Source organism: Haliotis cracherodii, unplaced genomic scaffold (genome assembly GCF_022045235.1).
Source record: "Haliotis cracherodii isolate W230 unplaced genomic scaffold, xgHalCrac1.p SCAF_2, whole genome shotgun sequence".
NCBI lineage: Eukaryota > Metazoa > Mollusca > Gastropoda > Lepetellida > Haliotidae > Haliotis > Haliotis cracherodii.
Genome location: NW_027266275.1, coordinates 33,209,322 through 33,226,937, shown reverse-complemented (window position 1 = coordinate 33,226,937; position 17,616 = coordinate 33,209,322). Strand labels below are relative to the sequence as shown.

The 17,616-nt window shown below is 42.4% G+C and overlaps 2 protein-coding genes across 2 annotated transcripts in view; both read left to right on the top strand.

Annotated features, from left to right (window-relative positions):
• Positions 1 to 1,783, top strand: part of LOC139469027 (UPF0764 protein C16orf89 homolog) — a 34,486-nt gene extending 32,703 nt beyond the window's left edge. The window contains exon 7 of the mRNA XM_071251162.1: positions 1,540 to 1,783. Within this exon, the coding sequence (XP_071107263.1) occupies positions 1,540 to 1,709 (170 nt within the window). The 3' untranslated portion in view covers positions 1,710 to 1,783. The remainder of the gene's footprint in view (positions 1 to 1,539) is intronic.
• A 14,033-nt stretch (positions 1,784 to 15,816) lies between these two features.
• LOC139469154 (neuronal acetylcholine receptor subunit alpha-7-like) lies at positions 15,817 to 17,616 on the top strand. The gene is made up of 2 exons (XM_071251288.1): positions 15,817 to 15,899; positions 16,299 to 17,616. Exon 2 carries the CDS (start codon positions 16,318 to 16,320, stop codon positions 17,614 to 17,616), a length of 1,299 nt encoding a protein of 432 aa, XP_071107389.1. The 5' UTR covers positions 15,817 to 15,899; positions 16,299 to 16,317.

Here is a 17,616-nt window from a genome sequence, read left to right as displayed (position 1 = left end):
GCCTCAGTGCCGGCAAATCGTTGATGAAACCATATGACCAGAGTGGAACTCAAATTAACATTGGATGCTTCAAACAAAATACGTTGAAATCTGCTCGCGCTTTAAAAAATGTCACCATTATCCGAGAGAACATAATCTCATAAATTGGCAAAGAATGACTGACTTTTTAAACCCAAATCGCTGACTATTGTCTGATAATCTCCTCACACAATTCTCCAATCGATTCTTTGCGCGTAAGAGCACTTTCAACAGCACGCAATCAAGTTCTTTTCTTTAGAAATAACTGCATTAATGATATTGTATGCCAACGTAACATGGAAACGTGTTCGTAAATATGTTTACACGTCCTTGCTCTGGAGGGAGTGTTTGCCCCCTGGTATACTTTTAGTATACGTTTGTTATCCTGAGGCGTTAACGTCGATGGTAACGTCCCTAGGCAACGTTGGGACATGGGGGATTTTGTCCTCAGAAATAAACATATGTATATTTTATCGGTAGTGTGACTAAACGTCTCAGTTGTGCACTAAATGTGTATGTGCTGGTGCATAACAAATGTGGAATTAATTGTAAATACACTTGTATCTGTTCAATGAGTAGCCCTTTAAACCTTTAAATACACGTGTTAGTCATTTGTGGAAATGTTTGCATTGAGCCAATTGCGTTGGGCAGGGCGTGCGAGTTTGATGTCATAAAGTATATGTCTTCATGCCTATGAGAAACAAACTTCATTATAATAACACTAAATCAAATTTTATACAATATATGCTATACAGTGAGTACCCGTTATACCATAGAACATAGCCCATAGCATACCACCCGTGACGATCCGGATTACGATAGGTCTTCAGCAACCCATGCATGTCGTAAAAGGAGACTATGCTTGTCGTAAGAGGCGACTAACGGGATCGGGTGGTCAGGGTCGCTGACTTGGTTGATGCATGTCATCGTATCCCAATTGCGTGGATCGATGCTCATGATGTCAATCACTCGATTATTGACAGACCGCCGTCATATAGCTGGAATGTTGCTGAGTGCGGCGTTAAACAACAAGCAAACAAACAAATCATTGCATACAATTCTTTTAGTGAGTCGCAATGCTGGTTAGTCGTTTGAAGAGAGATCACCTCCACCCGAAGAGCGGAAGGTCCGAGGTTCGATCCCCGGCCGCGTCATACTAAAATACGTTAAAAGATGGTACTTGTTGTTACCCTGTCTGGCGCTCGCCATTAAGAGGCTAAAACAAGGACTGTTCGGCTGGGAGTCAGAATACTGTGTTTGAGTGGGGTATTCATGTTAAACTGTGGCATGGTATCTCAGTGAGCTAGCACTATAAATCGGCATCAGTCCGGACTACTACAAGCAGCCATGGGCGTGCATGCACGTCGCTATAAAAGTGCAATAACCTTGGACGCGACGTTAAAACCCATTTCACCTCATTTGAAGAGACGACGTCATATTGCTTCATTGTTAACAATAGCACGTATTACGTCATCGATATGACTTATAATAATGATAATAATAATTTTGTGTATATTTCAGATGACATTCATTTCAAGAGGAACCCTTTGCGAGTGAAGAGGGAGGAGAAACGTTTGAGTGACGGGTGTTTATGTCACAGGACCACAGTGGCAGCAGCTGCGCTTGCGCAGTACGTCAGGTTTATTCTTGAGGCGAAGTTGGAGGCAGAAGGGAACCCTATTACATCATAAACACTCAGTACAAATGACGTCATGCTGGTTGTGTGAGCTGTGATGCGAAATAAAAAGTGTTTATTTTTTTGCAATAGCTTTCAAAATTATTTGTGTTCGCAACAAATGAACATTTACAGCGTATCTTAGTAATCCTGACTTCGTCATACAAAAAGGACCGCCACCGTGGTCTAGTGGTAGAGCGTCCGCCCGCAGAGCGGAAGGTCCGTCATGCCAAAATATGGTACTTGTTACCTGCCTGGCGCTCGGCATTAAAGGCCTAGGGCAAGGACTGGTCGGCTCTGAGTCAGTATGCTATGTTTGAGTGGGGTATTCATGTTAAACTGCGGGATAGTATCTTTGTGGGCCAGCACTATAAAATCTGCCTCAGTCAGGACTAGTACAAGCAGCCAAACAGACACACGTCCCTATGTAAGTGCAATAATATTGAACGCAACGTTAAACACCATTTCACCTCACCTCATTCAATAAGAATGAGTGTCATGAACTGAATTAAGTCGACCGCCTCTGTGGTGTCGCGTTTACCCAGAGAGTGAAAGGTCGGTGGTTCGACGTTAAGAGGTGGTAGTTGTTTTACACTGCCTAGGCCTGTGGCTCGGAGACAAGATGATAAAACAAGGACTGGTGGGCTCGGTATCGGCAACTTCTTTATTTCACTATAATATAATGGCGACTTTTCGGTATAGATTCTTTTATCGTTGACAGCCTAGCTTGACAGTGGAATAAGGGTCTATACCGAGACGTCACCATTAAAGTAAAACAAAGATGTCGTTATCCATAAATTGTGTCTCCTTTGTCATCCGTCAACTTCTTAGAAATTTATCTATGTGAAATTGCGGCATAGTATATCAGTGAGCTAGCACTATAAAACCGGCATCAGTCCGTACTAGTTTAAGCTGACACACACACGTGCAGGCACGTCGCTAAATAAGTGCAATAATCTTGAACGCGATGTTAAACTCCATTTCACCTCCCTTTACTTGAATTAGGCGCGAGGTGGTGTCACAGCTTGTATCCCCGGATTTATTCTTTACAGCCCGAGTGGACCTACAAATACCTGTTACACAATAAAAACTGAAACATGGAGGAATATATCTTTAAAACAGCCTTTTAATATTCATGTATGTGTGTACATGTATATTGTGCACTTGCATAGTGTGGGCACGGCTGTCCCAGTCGTCTCAAGGCGTCGCAATCCGTCGTGCAGAGTTGCGTCCTGAAGACGCGCAAGAAACCTAAGCTCACGGTTCTAAGCCCGGTTCGACCTGATTATGTTTCTAAGTTTGTCAGCACCATATCTTTTATCGTGGGTTTCTATAAAGTAGTAAACGAGACGTACATATTTTCAGGCTTTCTCCCACCTCAAATCATACGACGTGATATAACTGAAATACTACAGCGATTTACCCAACTCACTTACCCACTCACTGATGTTTAACGTGAGCAGCTGTCGTTATCTCTTTATGTTCAAAATTACCAACACGAAACCTGCAACCACATGTCAACACTCTGAAGCCGAAGGTTCAGATTGATTTCAGCTGAATGCATTGTTATCAGATGACACATTTCGGGACGATAAGTAAGTTGAAATTCAAACAATCAAACATCGTCATGTCAGAATTAACTTCAATATTATTTGCGTTCATGGTGTATAGAAGTAAACACCGGTGTTCATACTGTGTAAATCTGCCTACACCTTTTTTACGTGTAATTACCAATCGTTACATGCAAACAGATATTGAAGTCAATTTTTATCATGTAAATACCTCAACAATAACAACTTCACATATTTTAGATCAGTGAGACAAAAAACAATCTAAATAATGGTACGGAATCAGTGGCATCGTTCACAGCAATAATGCAACAGTCATGTACAAGCAGGCAGCATACTTCTGCAGGCATCAATTAGGTAATCTCTGGGGATGAAAATGGACAAAATCGTCTACCGAGCTGCCAGCAATGAGGAATGAACTGGGCATGATAAAGGTTTCAGTACGATGGATTCCAAGGCTACAGAAACGTTCTGGATTGAACATCTCTCGTGAGAATTGACGTAGTTTTTAAGCAGTTGATTTTGTTTAGCGATTTGGAACCCTGAATGAGTCTTGGGTTTTACCACTATCAGCCAAAGACAACAGTCAACGCAGTGGGAACATCTTACATGAAAGTCTGTTTCATGATGGTTTCAAATTTCTGTGATTCCAAGGGATTCCTCTGGTGGACTTCCTCCAGAAAGGTCAGACCATTAACGGTCAATATTATACTAATTACTCTGCTTAGGTGACGATTTGCACTCACTAAAGACGTGGTGTTCAACCTGGACAATGCTTATGTGTTCATGTCTGTTGGCTGTAATGCATGCCTGGCTTTGAACTCATTGAATATCCCCCATATTCAACAGATTGGCACTGTAAAATGTCCACCTATTTCCAAACTTGAAGAAAGGGATGTCTGGGCACCATAACACAAATGACGATGACGTCATGACGACATTGGAGGCGTTTTAACACCACCAGGAGAAAGCCTTCTTCGCCAATACGATCCGCTGGTTGAAGGAAGTCACAGGGCCACAGAGAGGATTCTGAAATATATTTTGCAACCAACTCCGCCTAAGGCTCATAACTATCCAACCATCCAATGGACAGCACAACGGGTCACCTTGATGTGAAAGAGAAGCCAAAAGAAACGTCCTGTATCACTTTGGCCATCACAATCTGGCCATTGTTATGACATAAAGTAAGCAGGTAATCCAAACACAAAAGTTGATAGTGTTACCTTCGAAATACAAATTAAATTCAAAGAAAAATACGCTTATAACGAACACGCTTATAACGAACTGAAGGATATAATGAACTGTCTTTTGGTCCCGGTTATTTACGGTATATATGCTTATAACGAACTACGGTTATGACGAACCAAACCTAGAGGTCACTTTAAGTTCGTGATAACCGTAGTTTACTGTAATACTTAACATATATGCACGGGTGGCCCAGTCGCCGCGTTTTGCTGTGCGAGTTGCGTCCTTGGGCACGCCAGAAACCTATGATTGTGGCTTCGATTGTGGCTGATATGACTGGAATAGTTTTAAAACCGCCGTCAAACCCAACTCACTCACTCACTCTTATTCTAGGGGAATTGTTTTTCTATACTTGCATCATCATAATTGACATAAACAATGAACTATTTGCAATAGTGTTTATATTGAATCTCCACTTCAAAAACGTATATATTTGCAGCATGAGAGAAAGGAACGAAAAGACGTAAGCAAAAACTCGAAAAATTCACATGTTGAGTATCATTAACTTCTCGAAACGAAACAGTATAATTTAAAATGATGACCGAGACCGATCCTATATTATCCAACGTATTAGTATATCTCCATTCCATTAAGATACTATCATATAACAGACAATAGAGGGCCACAACGTTTGTCAAAATGATTGTTCCGTTATAGGGTATTTGGACACGCATCTAGCTGCAGCTTCTTTGCCGTTAAGCCGGTTCAGGAACCTCTTTATCGGCATTTGGAACATGTGCATATATGTAGTTACACATCACAATGTCTGAAGAAACACATCACTGGATAAACACATGGTTATGATATTGTCGGATCGAACAAAAGTATTTTAGCAGAGATTTCGTTTGTGGCTATAATTTATTCCATAATTAATATGATAGATCCGTGTAAAGACTTTAAAAATATATAATTTCATATATACACTGCAAAGAATGCATCTCACAAATATTTATGCTACTTTGTCTGTCCATTTGTTTGTTTGTTTGCTTGTTGTTTTACGCCGCACTCAGCGATATTCCAGCTGTATGACGGAGGTCTGTAAATAATCGAGTCTGGACAAGACAATCCAGTGATTGACATCATGAGTATCGATCCACGCCATTGGGATACGATGACATGCATCAACCAAGTGAGCAAGACCTGACCACCCGATCCCGTTAGTCGCCTCTTACGACAAGCATAGTCGCCTTTTACGGCAAGCATGGGTTGCTGAAGACCTATTCTACCCCGGATTTTCACGGGTCACAAATATTTATGTACAATATGTGTTTGTGTGTGTTGGATTATTCAAAAGGTATCATAAGGTATATGTTCGTGCCTAATACAGTAACAAAGCATTCACGTTACGGTACGCGTCAATTGTGACGTCACGATACGTCAGCACTGACTTTACTCAAACGCGTCATTAGCATTCATTTCGTGACGTGACATCCGATGAAACTATTAACTTTTTTTGCAGGTCACTCGATGACGTGTGTCGGAACTAAAAAAAAACACCCTCTATATATTTTGCTTGGGCACCATATACATGTATATACGATTATGACCACGCTCCTTGTTCAAATAATTACCGAAATGGATTCGACAAATGATGTCTCTTGTCGGCGTATCACTGCAGTTTCCTGTCTGATACCGCTTTTTCTCACTCATAGTGTTTGTTTGCTGTAGGGCGGTCGGGTAGCCGAGTGGTTAAAGCGTTCGCTCGTCATGCCGGAGACCCGGGTTCGATTCCCTACATGGGTACAATATGTGAAGCCCATTTCTGGTGTCCCCCGCCGTGATATTGCTGGAGTATTGCTAAAAGCGGCGTAAAACCATACTCACTCAATTACTTGTTTGCCTAAATTCCAGCTGTATGACGGCGGTCTGGAAACAAACGAGAACCAGAAAATCCTGTGATGGACATCAGGAGCATCGCTCCACGCAATTGGAATACGATACCATACAATCGACAGCGACAGTCTGACAACTCACGACATTCACACAAATACAAAGCTCTGTCGTTCCCTGGAATACCCGTGGGTCCTCGCTCATAGCGAAACAAGAATAGGATGTAATTGTGTCCGTCGCAATTACCTTTTATCAATAATCATCAAAGACTTTCATTTATTTACATCACATAAATATTGGTATTTTAACCATCAATATTTATGTAATCACACATATTGTAAACGTCCACTCATGTTTCGTGATTAGATGATCATAAGAGAGAACAAACGGATTCAGATCCCTTCATTGAAGGTTTATGATCCATCTGACCATTAGGCGTACCACGTGGTGTTTACTCTGTCATTAGTAAACAACCAAGAGGAAAAGTAACAACGTAATTAATGTTACGTGTGATGCATTTATCGTGTAGAGTGTAACGCTTAGCTTACTGAAGTGTGTTCAAATCTTGCAGCCCGTGTTTTTGAACTGTCACTTTTTTACCCTTTTGTTTCGACCAGAAACGACAAACACACCTCTTTTTTCAAATTAATTTCCAGAGTCGGAGCCTTCAATGGGAGTTGGGGGCGTGCACGTTTCAGCTCAAGCTGGAAATAGATAGACAGATATTGAGGCTGATTCTAGATAAACCGTCTGTAAAACCTTACAAGATAGGGGCTCTCGCCACCGCCTTGGTATTCTAATCATGTCTTTTCACAGCCGAGGGTGATAGCCGACTTACGGCGGACGTGAGTGCTTTTGTAATTTAATTGAGGGAATAGCATCTCAACAGGAGCGGGCGTCGGAGTCCGTTCATCGGGACAGCGTGTGTCTTTGTCCAAGGGAGACAACCAGTGGTGAAACGGTTATTACAGAGGGGCTGTTTCAACGCAATTTATTCACGTGTAAGAGGCCCTGTTAGTCGAAATTCGGAAGCCTTTTATCTCCGCGAACAAGGAAAATAGGTAATGTTTTAGTCATGCTGGAATGTTGTTATAAACCGATGAGGATTATTTCATTAACGCTGCTCCGAAAAGTGTATTTCAAGAATCAAAATACACACATACTCGCAAGGTCAGCTTTCATTTTCGACACCCCAGCTAAGTGCCATAAAGGTCATCGAGGGTATGTGGATATGTTTATATTTAGGTATGGTGCTTTACCAATGACATTACTTCGATGCGATACCTCACTCTTCCAAGGGACCACCTCCGTGGTCTAGTAGATAGAGCGTCTGGCCGGAAAACTGAAGATCGGGAATTCGACTCCCGACCGTGCCATGCCAAAGGACATTAAACGATGGTACTTGCTGTTACTCTGCCTGGTGCTCGGCGTTACGGGATACAATAAGGGCTGGTCGGCTTGGATCATAATACTGTTTCTGGGTCGGTTATTCGTGTTAAACTGACGCATGGTATCTCAGTGGGCTGGTACTATCAAACCGGCATTAGTCCAAGCACACACACACACACACACACACACACACACACACACACACACACACGCACGCACACACACACACACACACACACACACACACACACACACACACACACACACACACACACACAACACACACACACACACACACACACACACACACACACACACACACACACACACACACACACACACGCACGCACGCACGCACGCACACACACACACACACACACACACACACACACACACACACACACACACACACACACACTACCGAGCCCTGGGACACGCATTCATAACTGTGCCCATGACGTATGGATAATCTGATATAATTCAGTAACGGACACATAGCATATCCCCTTCCACTGATTTACCAACCTGAACTAGAATTAAAAGAGAACAGGCGAACGCATCAACAGTTTCATATTTACATTACATTTACAAAAAAAAACAGCTCCAGCCTTTGGAGTTAACATGTCCCAATTTTTGAGTTACAATATCGATGCTCTTTCTATGAAGATTTCAGAGAGCGCAATACCAAACAATTCAATGCACATCGTTATATGAGTCCAATAATCTTGAACGACATTTAACCTCACCTCGCCTCTCTGTCTAGATCAGACAAAACCTCTATACAACAGCCCAATTTTAATTAAGGATGGGTGGACTCTTGTTGCTACACATAGACTTCTATAGCCTTGTTTTAAATAGCAAGGCATTCAACAACCATACCATGAACATGCGTGCACAGTCTGACTTTAAAGCTGCAATAAAATCACATAAGTTTGGCTTGCTCACCCAGCTTCCAGAGTGTAGGAAGATGAACAGGCCAGCCCCAGTTCCGCACCAAATGTCACCTGCTTGAAAAATGTCTGTGGTCACATCAACATAAGTCATCATGTTTAAACAGAAATAAATAACCGAAACACATGGCCAGTCAGTACTGCATAGACGAACATTATAAAACATATTATACAATGATCACAGCTGCCAGGTTTCTCACTGCTCGCGATCGCTTTGTTCAGATGTGGTATGGTAGAGCCTTGAGCCATATACTACCCAAAGTGTGCTAAGGATAAAGTTTAATTATAAATAAAAACATGTATATACTACTCACAGTTTTCTAAGGATCAGGTTTGCTTATACATAAAAAAACATCCAATCAATACAGATTGAAATATACCGGTACACAATGATTGGATAACCCCGAAAGGACCTCCGTTTCATGATGAACGGACAGAGGCATGCAGTCATGGGCACGATCTGTACAAGTTGCTTGAAAACCTATATTTGGATGTATCGTGACAGAGTTTTGCTAACCATTATCAAAGAGCACAACACTACTTACTGAATGTACTTTTATTCCCTTAACGTCAAAGACGTCGTTTGACGACTGAAGAATTGGGCAGGTGCATACTTTTAGTCATGCTTGAAACTGGGTCAAAACAACGTCACATTGCAAACGTCTTTGTTGTCAGCCACAGTGTGATCAGCAGGGTATGGAATCGATACAAGACTTTTGGATCAGCTACCCAGCGACATGCAGGTGGTCGACAGCGGCCCGCAACACAGCGGGAAGACAGGTTTCGCCTGCTTGGAGCAAGATGTCATCACTTGGTGACTACCACCACACTCAGAAATGACCCGCGGAACGCCATTGGCGTTAACATTTCTACTCAGTGTGTAGTGTGTACTCGTGTCCGTGAGGATGGTCTCCGGTCACGGAGGGCATGCATTCGCAACCCACAGGCAGGCACGTCTGTATTGGACTGAGGATCACTTTAATGGACAGACCAGGACTGTGCTCCAGTTCTTTTCAACGCCGCGAAATAACTGGAATACTGTTCAAAGCGACGTTAAACCCATCTCACTCACTCAGTACTTTTCAATGATGAATCGAGATACTGTCCAGACTTCACGGCTCGTCGTGCCCAAGTGTGGCGTAGACAAGGAGAAAGATTTCAGGATTCAATGATTCAACATGACCGCAAAGGAGGGGACTCAATCATTGTTCGGGACGGTATCAGTAGAGCTGGAAGAACTTATCTCTACGTCCTGCAGCGGGGTACGATGACAGGTTTGCGCTGCAAGGATGAAATTCTAGACCTGGACGTGAGACCGTACGCTGGTGCAATCGGACCGGACTTCATGCTCAAGACATGGACAATAACGCAAGTCCTCGTCATCTTCACGCAATATTGTCTTTGGCTATTTCAACAGATGCACACAGTTTGACGTATTACCTTTTAAAGTAGTGATCCTTAACAAAGATTGAGTAGTATATTAGATATATTTTACCAAATCGTGTCAATCTATTAAACGATTGTTAAGTTATATACCTTTTCATAGATTTGTGTTTGATGTTTAATTTAATATTTACAATATAATTTGCATATGTTTTGCACTTTTTTGTATAGAAAAAATAATTATTGTATTGCGGGTTATAAAATTGTCATTGACTATGACGTTCGTTGTTGAGCTTGATATTTGAGACCATTTGTCGAAGAATTGAGACATTTTATTATTACAAATGCCCTTTAATTTGGCGATAGTATATCTGAACCATCATGTCTTAAATACTCTTAAAAATAAACTAAAATATACTTGATAAAATCAGTTGTTTCTGGGAAGTTCAGAAAGCTCTATATTGTCGCTTGATATTCGCAAAGTTTGTCTTTAATGAACTTAAGACATCAAGATCGACTTGTTAATTTATATGTATTCATGTTCGTGGTGTACGTGCGTGCCTATGTGTGTGCGTGCGAGCGTGTGTAATGTTGGTTAGAAGCGTGTATACAAATGGGCGGGTAAATATCGCTGGATCAGCTTCTACGTTGGTTTTCTAGGCGTGTTTTGAAGAACTCAAGAAATGAGACTGATTTTATGAACGTTTCTGTGGCATTCAAAATTTTACTCAATCAATTGGTACACTCACAATCGACCCTCCTCGTTGCGACTCATGAACAGATACGATTCCCGGCATGATCATGTCAACAGAGAAAGAAAGTTTGGTTGAGTCGTGTGAGACCTCAAATCTCACTTGGCCATGACAAGATCATCAGGTCGTCTTTTCGAATACAAGATAGGAGTCAATGATCAGTCAGCACCAAATCCCAGTCAGTAAATCTTATCCTGAAGTGGTTAACGTTGATTACCTGGATTACGTGGTGTAACTAAACTACTGCTCAAAGTGACTTCACACCAATCTGCGACACGTTATTTCGTATAAGCCACTTGTCTGCCTTGTGATCTTGGAGCAAATTGTGTGTGTGTGTGTGTGTGTGTGTGTGTGTGTGTGTGTGTGTGTGTGTGTGTGTGTGTGTGTGTGTGTGTGTGTGTGTGTGTGTGTGTGTGTGTGTGGCTGTGTGTGTGTGTGGCTGTGTGTGTGTGTGGCTGTTTGTACTAGTCCTGACTGATACCGATTTAGCCCCTTAATGCGAAGCGCCAGACAGGGTAACAACAAGTACCGTCTCTTGGTATGACGCGGCCGGGGATCGAAGCCCCGATATTTCGTTCTCCGGGCGGATGCTCTACCACTAGACAATGGATGTTGTTAAACGCCGCAGTCAGCAATATTCCAGCTATATGACGGCGGTCTGTAAATAATCTGGGCCGGACAATCCAGTGGTTGACATCATGAGCAGCTAACCACGTTGTTGGAGTAAGAAGACACGAAATTAACCAAGTCACCGAGCCTGACCACCCGCCGGTTCACACAGTATCCTGTACGTTAGGGACCAACCATTTGGTGTTCGGGGGATATCTGATGTTGTAAGGGTACCTGAAAAGTATGTAATCGATACAAATACCCCCCCCCCCCCCCCCCCCCCCACCCAGCCCAGCCCCAACCCCACCCCCACCCCCCATCAGAATATCAACTGGTCAGTCCCTTATAAACAAGAAATATTATTAAAAAGCAGAAACAGACGGAATATACTGGTATACATCTTTGTGGTCGGCAGACACTTGACGGACATGGCTTCACCCTTGGCACCTGCAGCACACAGATGGGGTTTGGATTATCAATAATACATTTAGTTTACGTGCACAATACCAAGCGCTTTAATCCAACTGGTGCCGCTGCCCAAAAATGTGGTACAAATCTGCGCTGAATACTATATATATCTAAAAAAGTTGAATCGTGTCTGTTTTGAGCGGTAAATTGTACAACAAATTGTTCTCCTGACTTCGATTTGGCAAAGGTAATCGGGTTATTTGTTTTCATTCGATCCCGAGGACCAAATAGTGCTATAGTTTCAAATTACAAGACTGTACAAATATCTTGAGATTTATTAGCCTCAATGTATGATTTGTAAATGACCGTCAGTCAGTGAGACCACGGCTAACCCTTTACTGTCTTGATTACTGCATTACTCTGCTGGACTACCACTAACTGACGGTGAGTCTGACTGCCAGTGTTGACGTGAAAGAGTGTTATCGGCTCCCCGCCTCTCGGGTTTCGGCAGGCGTAGGGCCCCCCACAATCTCCTCACAATCAGATCTTTTACTCGGATACGATACCTCTCAGCGCGAAGATCTGAACAGGAGCGACAAAGCCTAACCATAATCATACTATTCCGACTATAACATAGGCGTGTGATTTTTAATCACTATCGAATAGTGATGATGCCAGGTGTTCGCCGAAAGGTGAGAGTATCCCGCTTCAACGTTGGCTCCCGTCACAAACACATGCAGAGGCAAGTCAATGATCGCCTGAAAATACACGGTAAAGTATAGTAGAAGTCAAAATGTTGAATTACAACAGACATCGTGTTGGTCACTGATGCGTCAACCGTTAACGTTTTGAAAGCTTTACTGAGGTCTTGAATGTTGTAACATTGATCAAACAACTTTTAAGCAAGAATCTATGATGCTCTTTGAAATCTTTTGATTGTATCTCAAAAGTTGTGAAATGTAGACACCAAAGGCTGGAGCTGCTGGAATATTGCTCTACATAAAGGTGAATTTGAAGTCACCCCTCTTGCCATACAGTGCTGTAGATACGTGTGTCTTACTCTGTATGCATCGATCTAAATATCACTGTGTCACTTGTCTCTATTGTTTCTGACCGCCTCCGTGGTCTAGTGGTCGAGCATCCACCCGGAGAGCGGAAGGTCCGGGGTTCCATCCCCGGTCGCGTCATTCCCAAAGACGTTAAAAGATGGTTCTTGTTGTTACCCTGTCTGGCGCTCGGCATTAAGGAGCTAAAACAAGGACTGGTCGGTTTAGAGTCAGCATACTGTATCTGAATGGGGTATTCCTCTTAAATACCCCCTTTCACAGGAAAAGACCTCAAGGATCCATTTAAGTTGGGTTGTCAAAGTTCGCAGGGTTCACTTGGCACCACCTTCTATTTAGTCCTGAGATAGACACTTAGAAGTTTGAAGAACATGATAAATACATGACACTTTATATAAGAACTTTTATTCTTGTAACGACGTTGCAGATCTACTTCCTGATCCTTCTTCAGGTGAATACTGTATGTATTCTATTGGGGGGTCCCCAGGTCTTAACACAGAAAGGTATTGCATCGGAGTAAAATATACGGGGTTCCCTGTCTGATTGCGCCCCGGGTTCAGGTTAAAGAGTTACATGGTTGCATACTGCGTTTTGAGCTCGGGTTGTGCTGAGATGACCGAATGTGAGAAAAAAGTACTTTGAAAGTCTTAAGCTCTGTTCATCTTTGAGAAGTGTACCGATCTTGGATTGTATTGTACAATAATACGTCACTTGAGAGAGATAGCTTTGAAAAGTCAGGCCCGAAGTCAAACCCTCCACTTATTGGCCAACATCTACATGCGTGCAGAGTATTTGCTGATAAAAGTATATATATACCTTACACGTGTCTGGATCTGCAGATCTATGATACAAATCCAGAATCGCCAAGATATGCTTTCAGTTTTCTCCTTTAATTTGTCTCTCGTGAAGAATCTGAATCTGTGTCATTGATGACAGTGACTCCTCCTCTTTGTAATGGAGGTGAATCTGGATTCGTATCACAGATCTGCGGATCCAAACACATGTAAGGTATCTTGTGTGTGTCACCAAGACAAGGAAAAAGTTGTTGAAAGTTTGTCTTCTGAAAATGTAATTACTTTAAACTTTGAAATTCACATTTACGTGTTTAAACTCTCGGGGGTCCATATGTATAAACATCGTTTGCTTGTTGCGCTTCAAATCTATGTTTTGTCCTAGCATGGGAATAATAATTTCTCCTTTTACGCCTCATGAAACTGTGTTTTATTAAATTTTGTAAAAGTTCGGGTATTTGGCAGACAGACCAAGTATCATAATCAGAAAAAAGATTCAAACCCACGACCAACGGAATGAGATATGGTTAACGGAACAATTCTGCACGCCTCAGACCACTGAGCCACCGATGTGATGACATTCATTCGTAAAATTAAATAACATTGAATATTTCTGTATTCGAGTAAACAATACAAAGTGGCAGACAGACTTTTTAAATGGGTACTAAGCACGGACTAAATGACGTTCAAACATCACCGTGTCTGCTGACCGCCTCCGTGGTGGTAGTGGAAAGAGCTTCTGCCCAAAGAGCGGAAGGTCGGTGGTTCGATTCCAAGGCCGCGTTATACCAAATGATGGTACTTGATGTTGCCTGACGCTCGGCATTAAGGGGATAACACAAGGGCTGATCGGGTCGGGTTAGCATACTGTGTCTTAGGAATATCCATGTTGAAATGCTGCATGCATCTCGGTGGACTAGTACTACAAAAACTGCGAGAAGTCCGTCTACTGCAGGTGTTTGCAGGTCGTATATATGAAATAATATTAAAAGGTACTTTTATTACTTTAACCTTACCTCACCTGAGTGAGCCACCGTCCGCTTTAGTGTTGATCCCAGTTAAAACACCGAGACAATTCATCAATATCACCCAGGGCACTTATTAGGTCAAGAAATAGACTCGAGTTGGCACTAATACTGTGGAGCATAGTCCAGTCTTGGAAGGTCAATTATATTTGTGCTATATTTATATCAAGGTTTCATCTGTGCTCGTAAAATTAAGTATTGTCTGTGTATTTCAATTTACTGATAAACAGATACGATAAGCTATAATAAGCAGTTATATCGAATGACTTGTGTTTTCTTCCGCCTTGTGGTCATTAATACTGTTTTGCAAAGTCCTGAACAAAAGCGCTTTGATTAATCAATCGTGTATTTGCGATACACACTTAAAGCGTCATTATGAAGACATTGGGCCAGTCCGCGCTTCTGTTCGAAACTAACACATTGTAATTTGCTGGCTATTAACTCAAATATATTTGTTTTTCTTAATTGTGCCTATATGGGGGGTCAAATGAGGCAGGTTGTTGATGTAAAGAACCTTTTAACTTTAACTGAAGTATTGTTTTGGGGCACAGGACTGATGGGAAGCTAATAGCAACTCGGCACCACTTTCCATCACAAACAAGTCGTATTGTCACACCTGAAAACTAAGTATCCATCTTGCAGGAATGTGATGTTTTGTGGCACCACTGTTCAGGCTAGAGTGGCCATGAGATCAATAGTCATCACCGCAGCATTTCTGTAATCTACATTTGTAACGCTCGAGATTGTGATCACACTGATTGCTGTGCCTCGATCATTACAAATAAACGATGGTGAATAGTTCTCAAGCTCATTGTATTCCTCTTTACCTGGAGGTTCTCCATTGTTTTGTAGGAAGGATCAGAATTCATATCATGATCATCTACACAACTCGGCATCAGGAACAAAGAGGCAATTTATTCATTGTGCAGTATCCGATTAACACGTTATGTACATTGATTGCAAACATGTTGTTGTGTCAAGTTTTTTTTCTGTTCTGGGGAATAATTCTCTGGGACGTTTTCCTCATTGATTTGTAGAAGAACCCAATAGCCGTCGTACAGTCGTTTTCCCATGCGACTCTCTGGATTGATATCGAGTGTAGTACCAGTCGAACATATCACACTTTGGAAACCGGAGACACGAGAGTGTTCTTTCCGTCCTACAGGGCATCACATTGTGAAGTTCCTGAAAGGTAAGCGAATATATCCTACACTGCACATGTGATGTAATTTTACTTCATACACAAAACATAAAAATGGGAAGTGAAATTTCGATGTAGGTGTTCATTATGTGCCGTCCATTTGCCATTCTTTCTGCATTTTTTTAATTTTAAAAAAGCTGTTATGCTGCTGTAAGAAACCCAAATATCGTTCAGTTTAACAAATTGTTTCACTAGTCATTATGGATGTTCTGGAAACAATGATCTGTCTCCTTTTAAAAACAGTTGTATATCCTGAAGTGCTGACTAAATAAACGGTGGGTCTCTTAAAAAATATTGACATGTTAATGTTGTTCTGAGAGGTAATTTCTAAGTTTGTCGAGTTTTGTGCTGCATTTTCCCGTTTCTCACTTCGTCTGTTTTCTCATCTAGGGATAACACGGATAACGTAATGGCTAAGAATGGGAAGGTTATCTGCTTCTGCATATGTCTTCTCCTCGCTGTCTGTTGTGTACCCATCGCTGACTGTGCAATGGCTTCTGATGTAATTCGGTTGTTCGAGGACAAAATCAACAAAAACAATTTGAACGTGAAGCCCCTTCTTGACCAGACAGAAACGATGCATGTCAACTTATCTTTCAACCTGGTCTCTATAACAGAGTTCAATGAAGTCGATCAGCGTTTCTCCTGCAACGCCTGGCTGGATGTGTATTGGAAGGATGAACTTCTTGTGTGGAATTCGTCGGAGTACGGTGATCTTCAAATGGTGTGGCCACCCAATGACAAAGTGTGGAGACCAAGCCTTGCGGTGGCTAACATACATAATAACTTCAAAACACTTGAGATAAAGTCGGGTATCGTCATGGTAAAGCATGACGGCAGTGCCAAATGGGCTCCAGGAGAGGCCTTCCAGACTTTTTGTAAGGTTGATATTTCAAGCTATCCTTTTGACAAGCAGCGTTGTGACATCGAATTCTTCATCTGGGGTATGGGACTAGAGGAGGTCGTTCTTCATTCCCTGCATGACGGCATTAACACTGACGCCTATAAGAAGAACGGCGAATGGGACATCCTTGCCACTAAAGCCCACCAAGAAGTGCGAGGTACCTCTACGACCATGTCCATGATTGTCATATCGTTCCTGCTAGAGCGACGCTCCTTCTTCTACATCCTGAACATCGTCATGCCCGTCCTCGTCCTCTCCATCCTCAACGTGTTCGTATTCCTCATCCCTGTGGAATCTGGAGAGAAGATATCTTACGGAATAACAGTTCTGTTGGCATTTGGCGTCTTCATGAGCTTCATCTCCGACATGCTCCCTCAGACCTCAGAGAGCATCTGTATGCTGGCCGTCTACATGGCCAGCCTCCTCATCCTCAGCGCCGTCTTCGTCTCACTCTCCATCATCATCACCCGCCTACACCACAAAGAGTCGTTTGGAGACCGAGTTCCAAAGTGGGTACAGAATGTCACCATTGCCCTTGAATGCCTGTCGTGCAAGAAAAGGAGAAGGATCAAGCCTAAAGATTACGAGACTCGGCGTGGGAAGGAAAAGGTGCTTAGCGATGCGGTCATCGTCCAGCAGGCTTGGGAGGACAATGATCCCGTGACTTGGACCAGAGTCAGCCGAGCTCTAGACAGCTTCTGTTTCCGTTTCTTCACACTGGCAATATTGATCGTCACAGGTCTTATCATGGTCAAAATGAAGTATGGAGGAAACGAAATGACCATTGACTCTAAGATACATTAA

Coding starts and splice junctions, on each gene's coding strand:
- LOC139469154 (XM_071251288.1), top strand. CDS start 16,318: ATGGCTAAGAATGGGAAGGTTATCTGCTTCTGCATATGTCTTCTCCTC.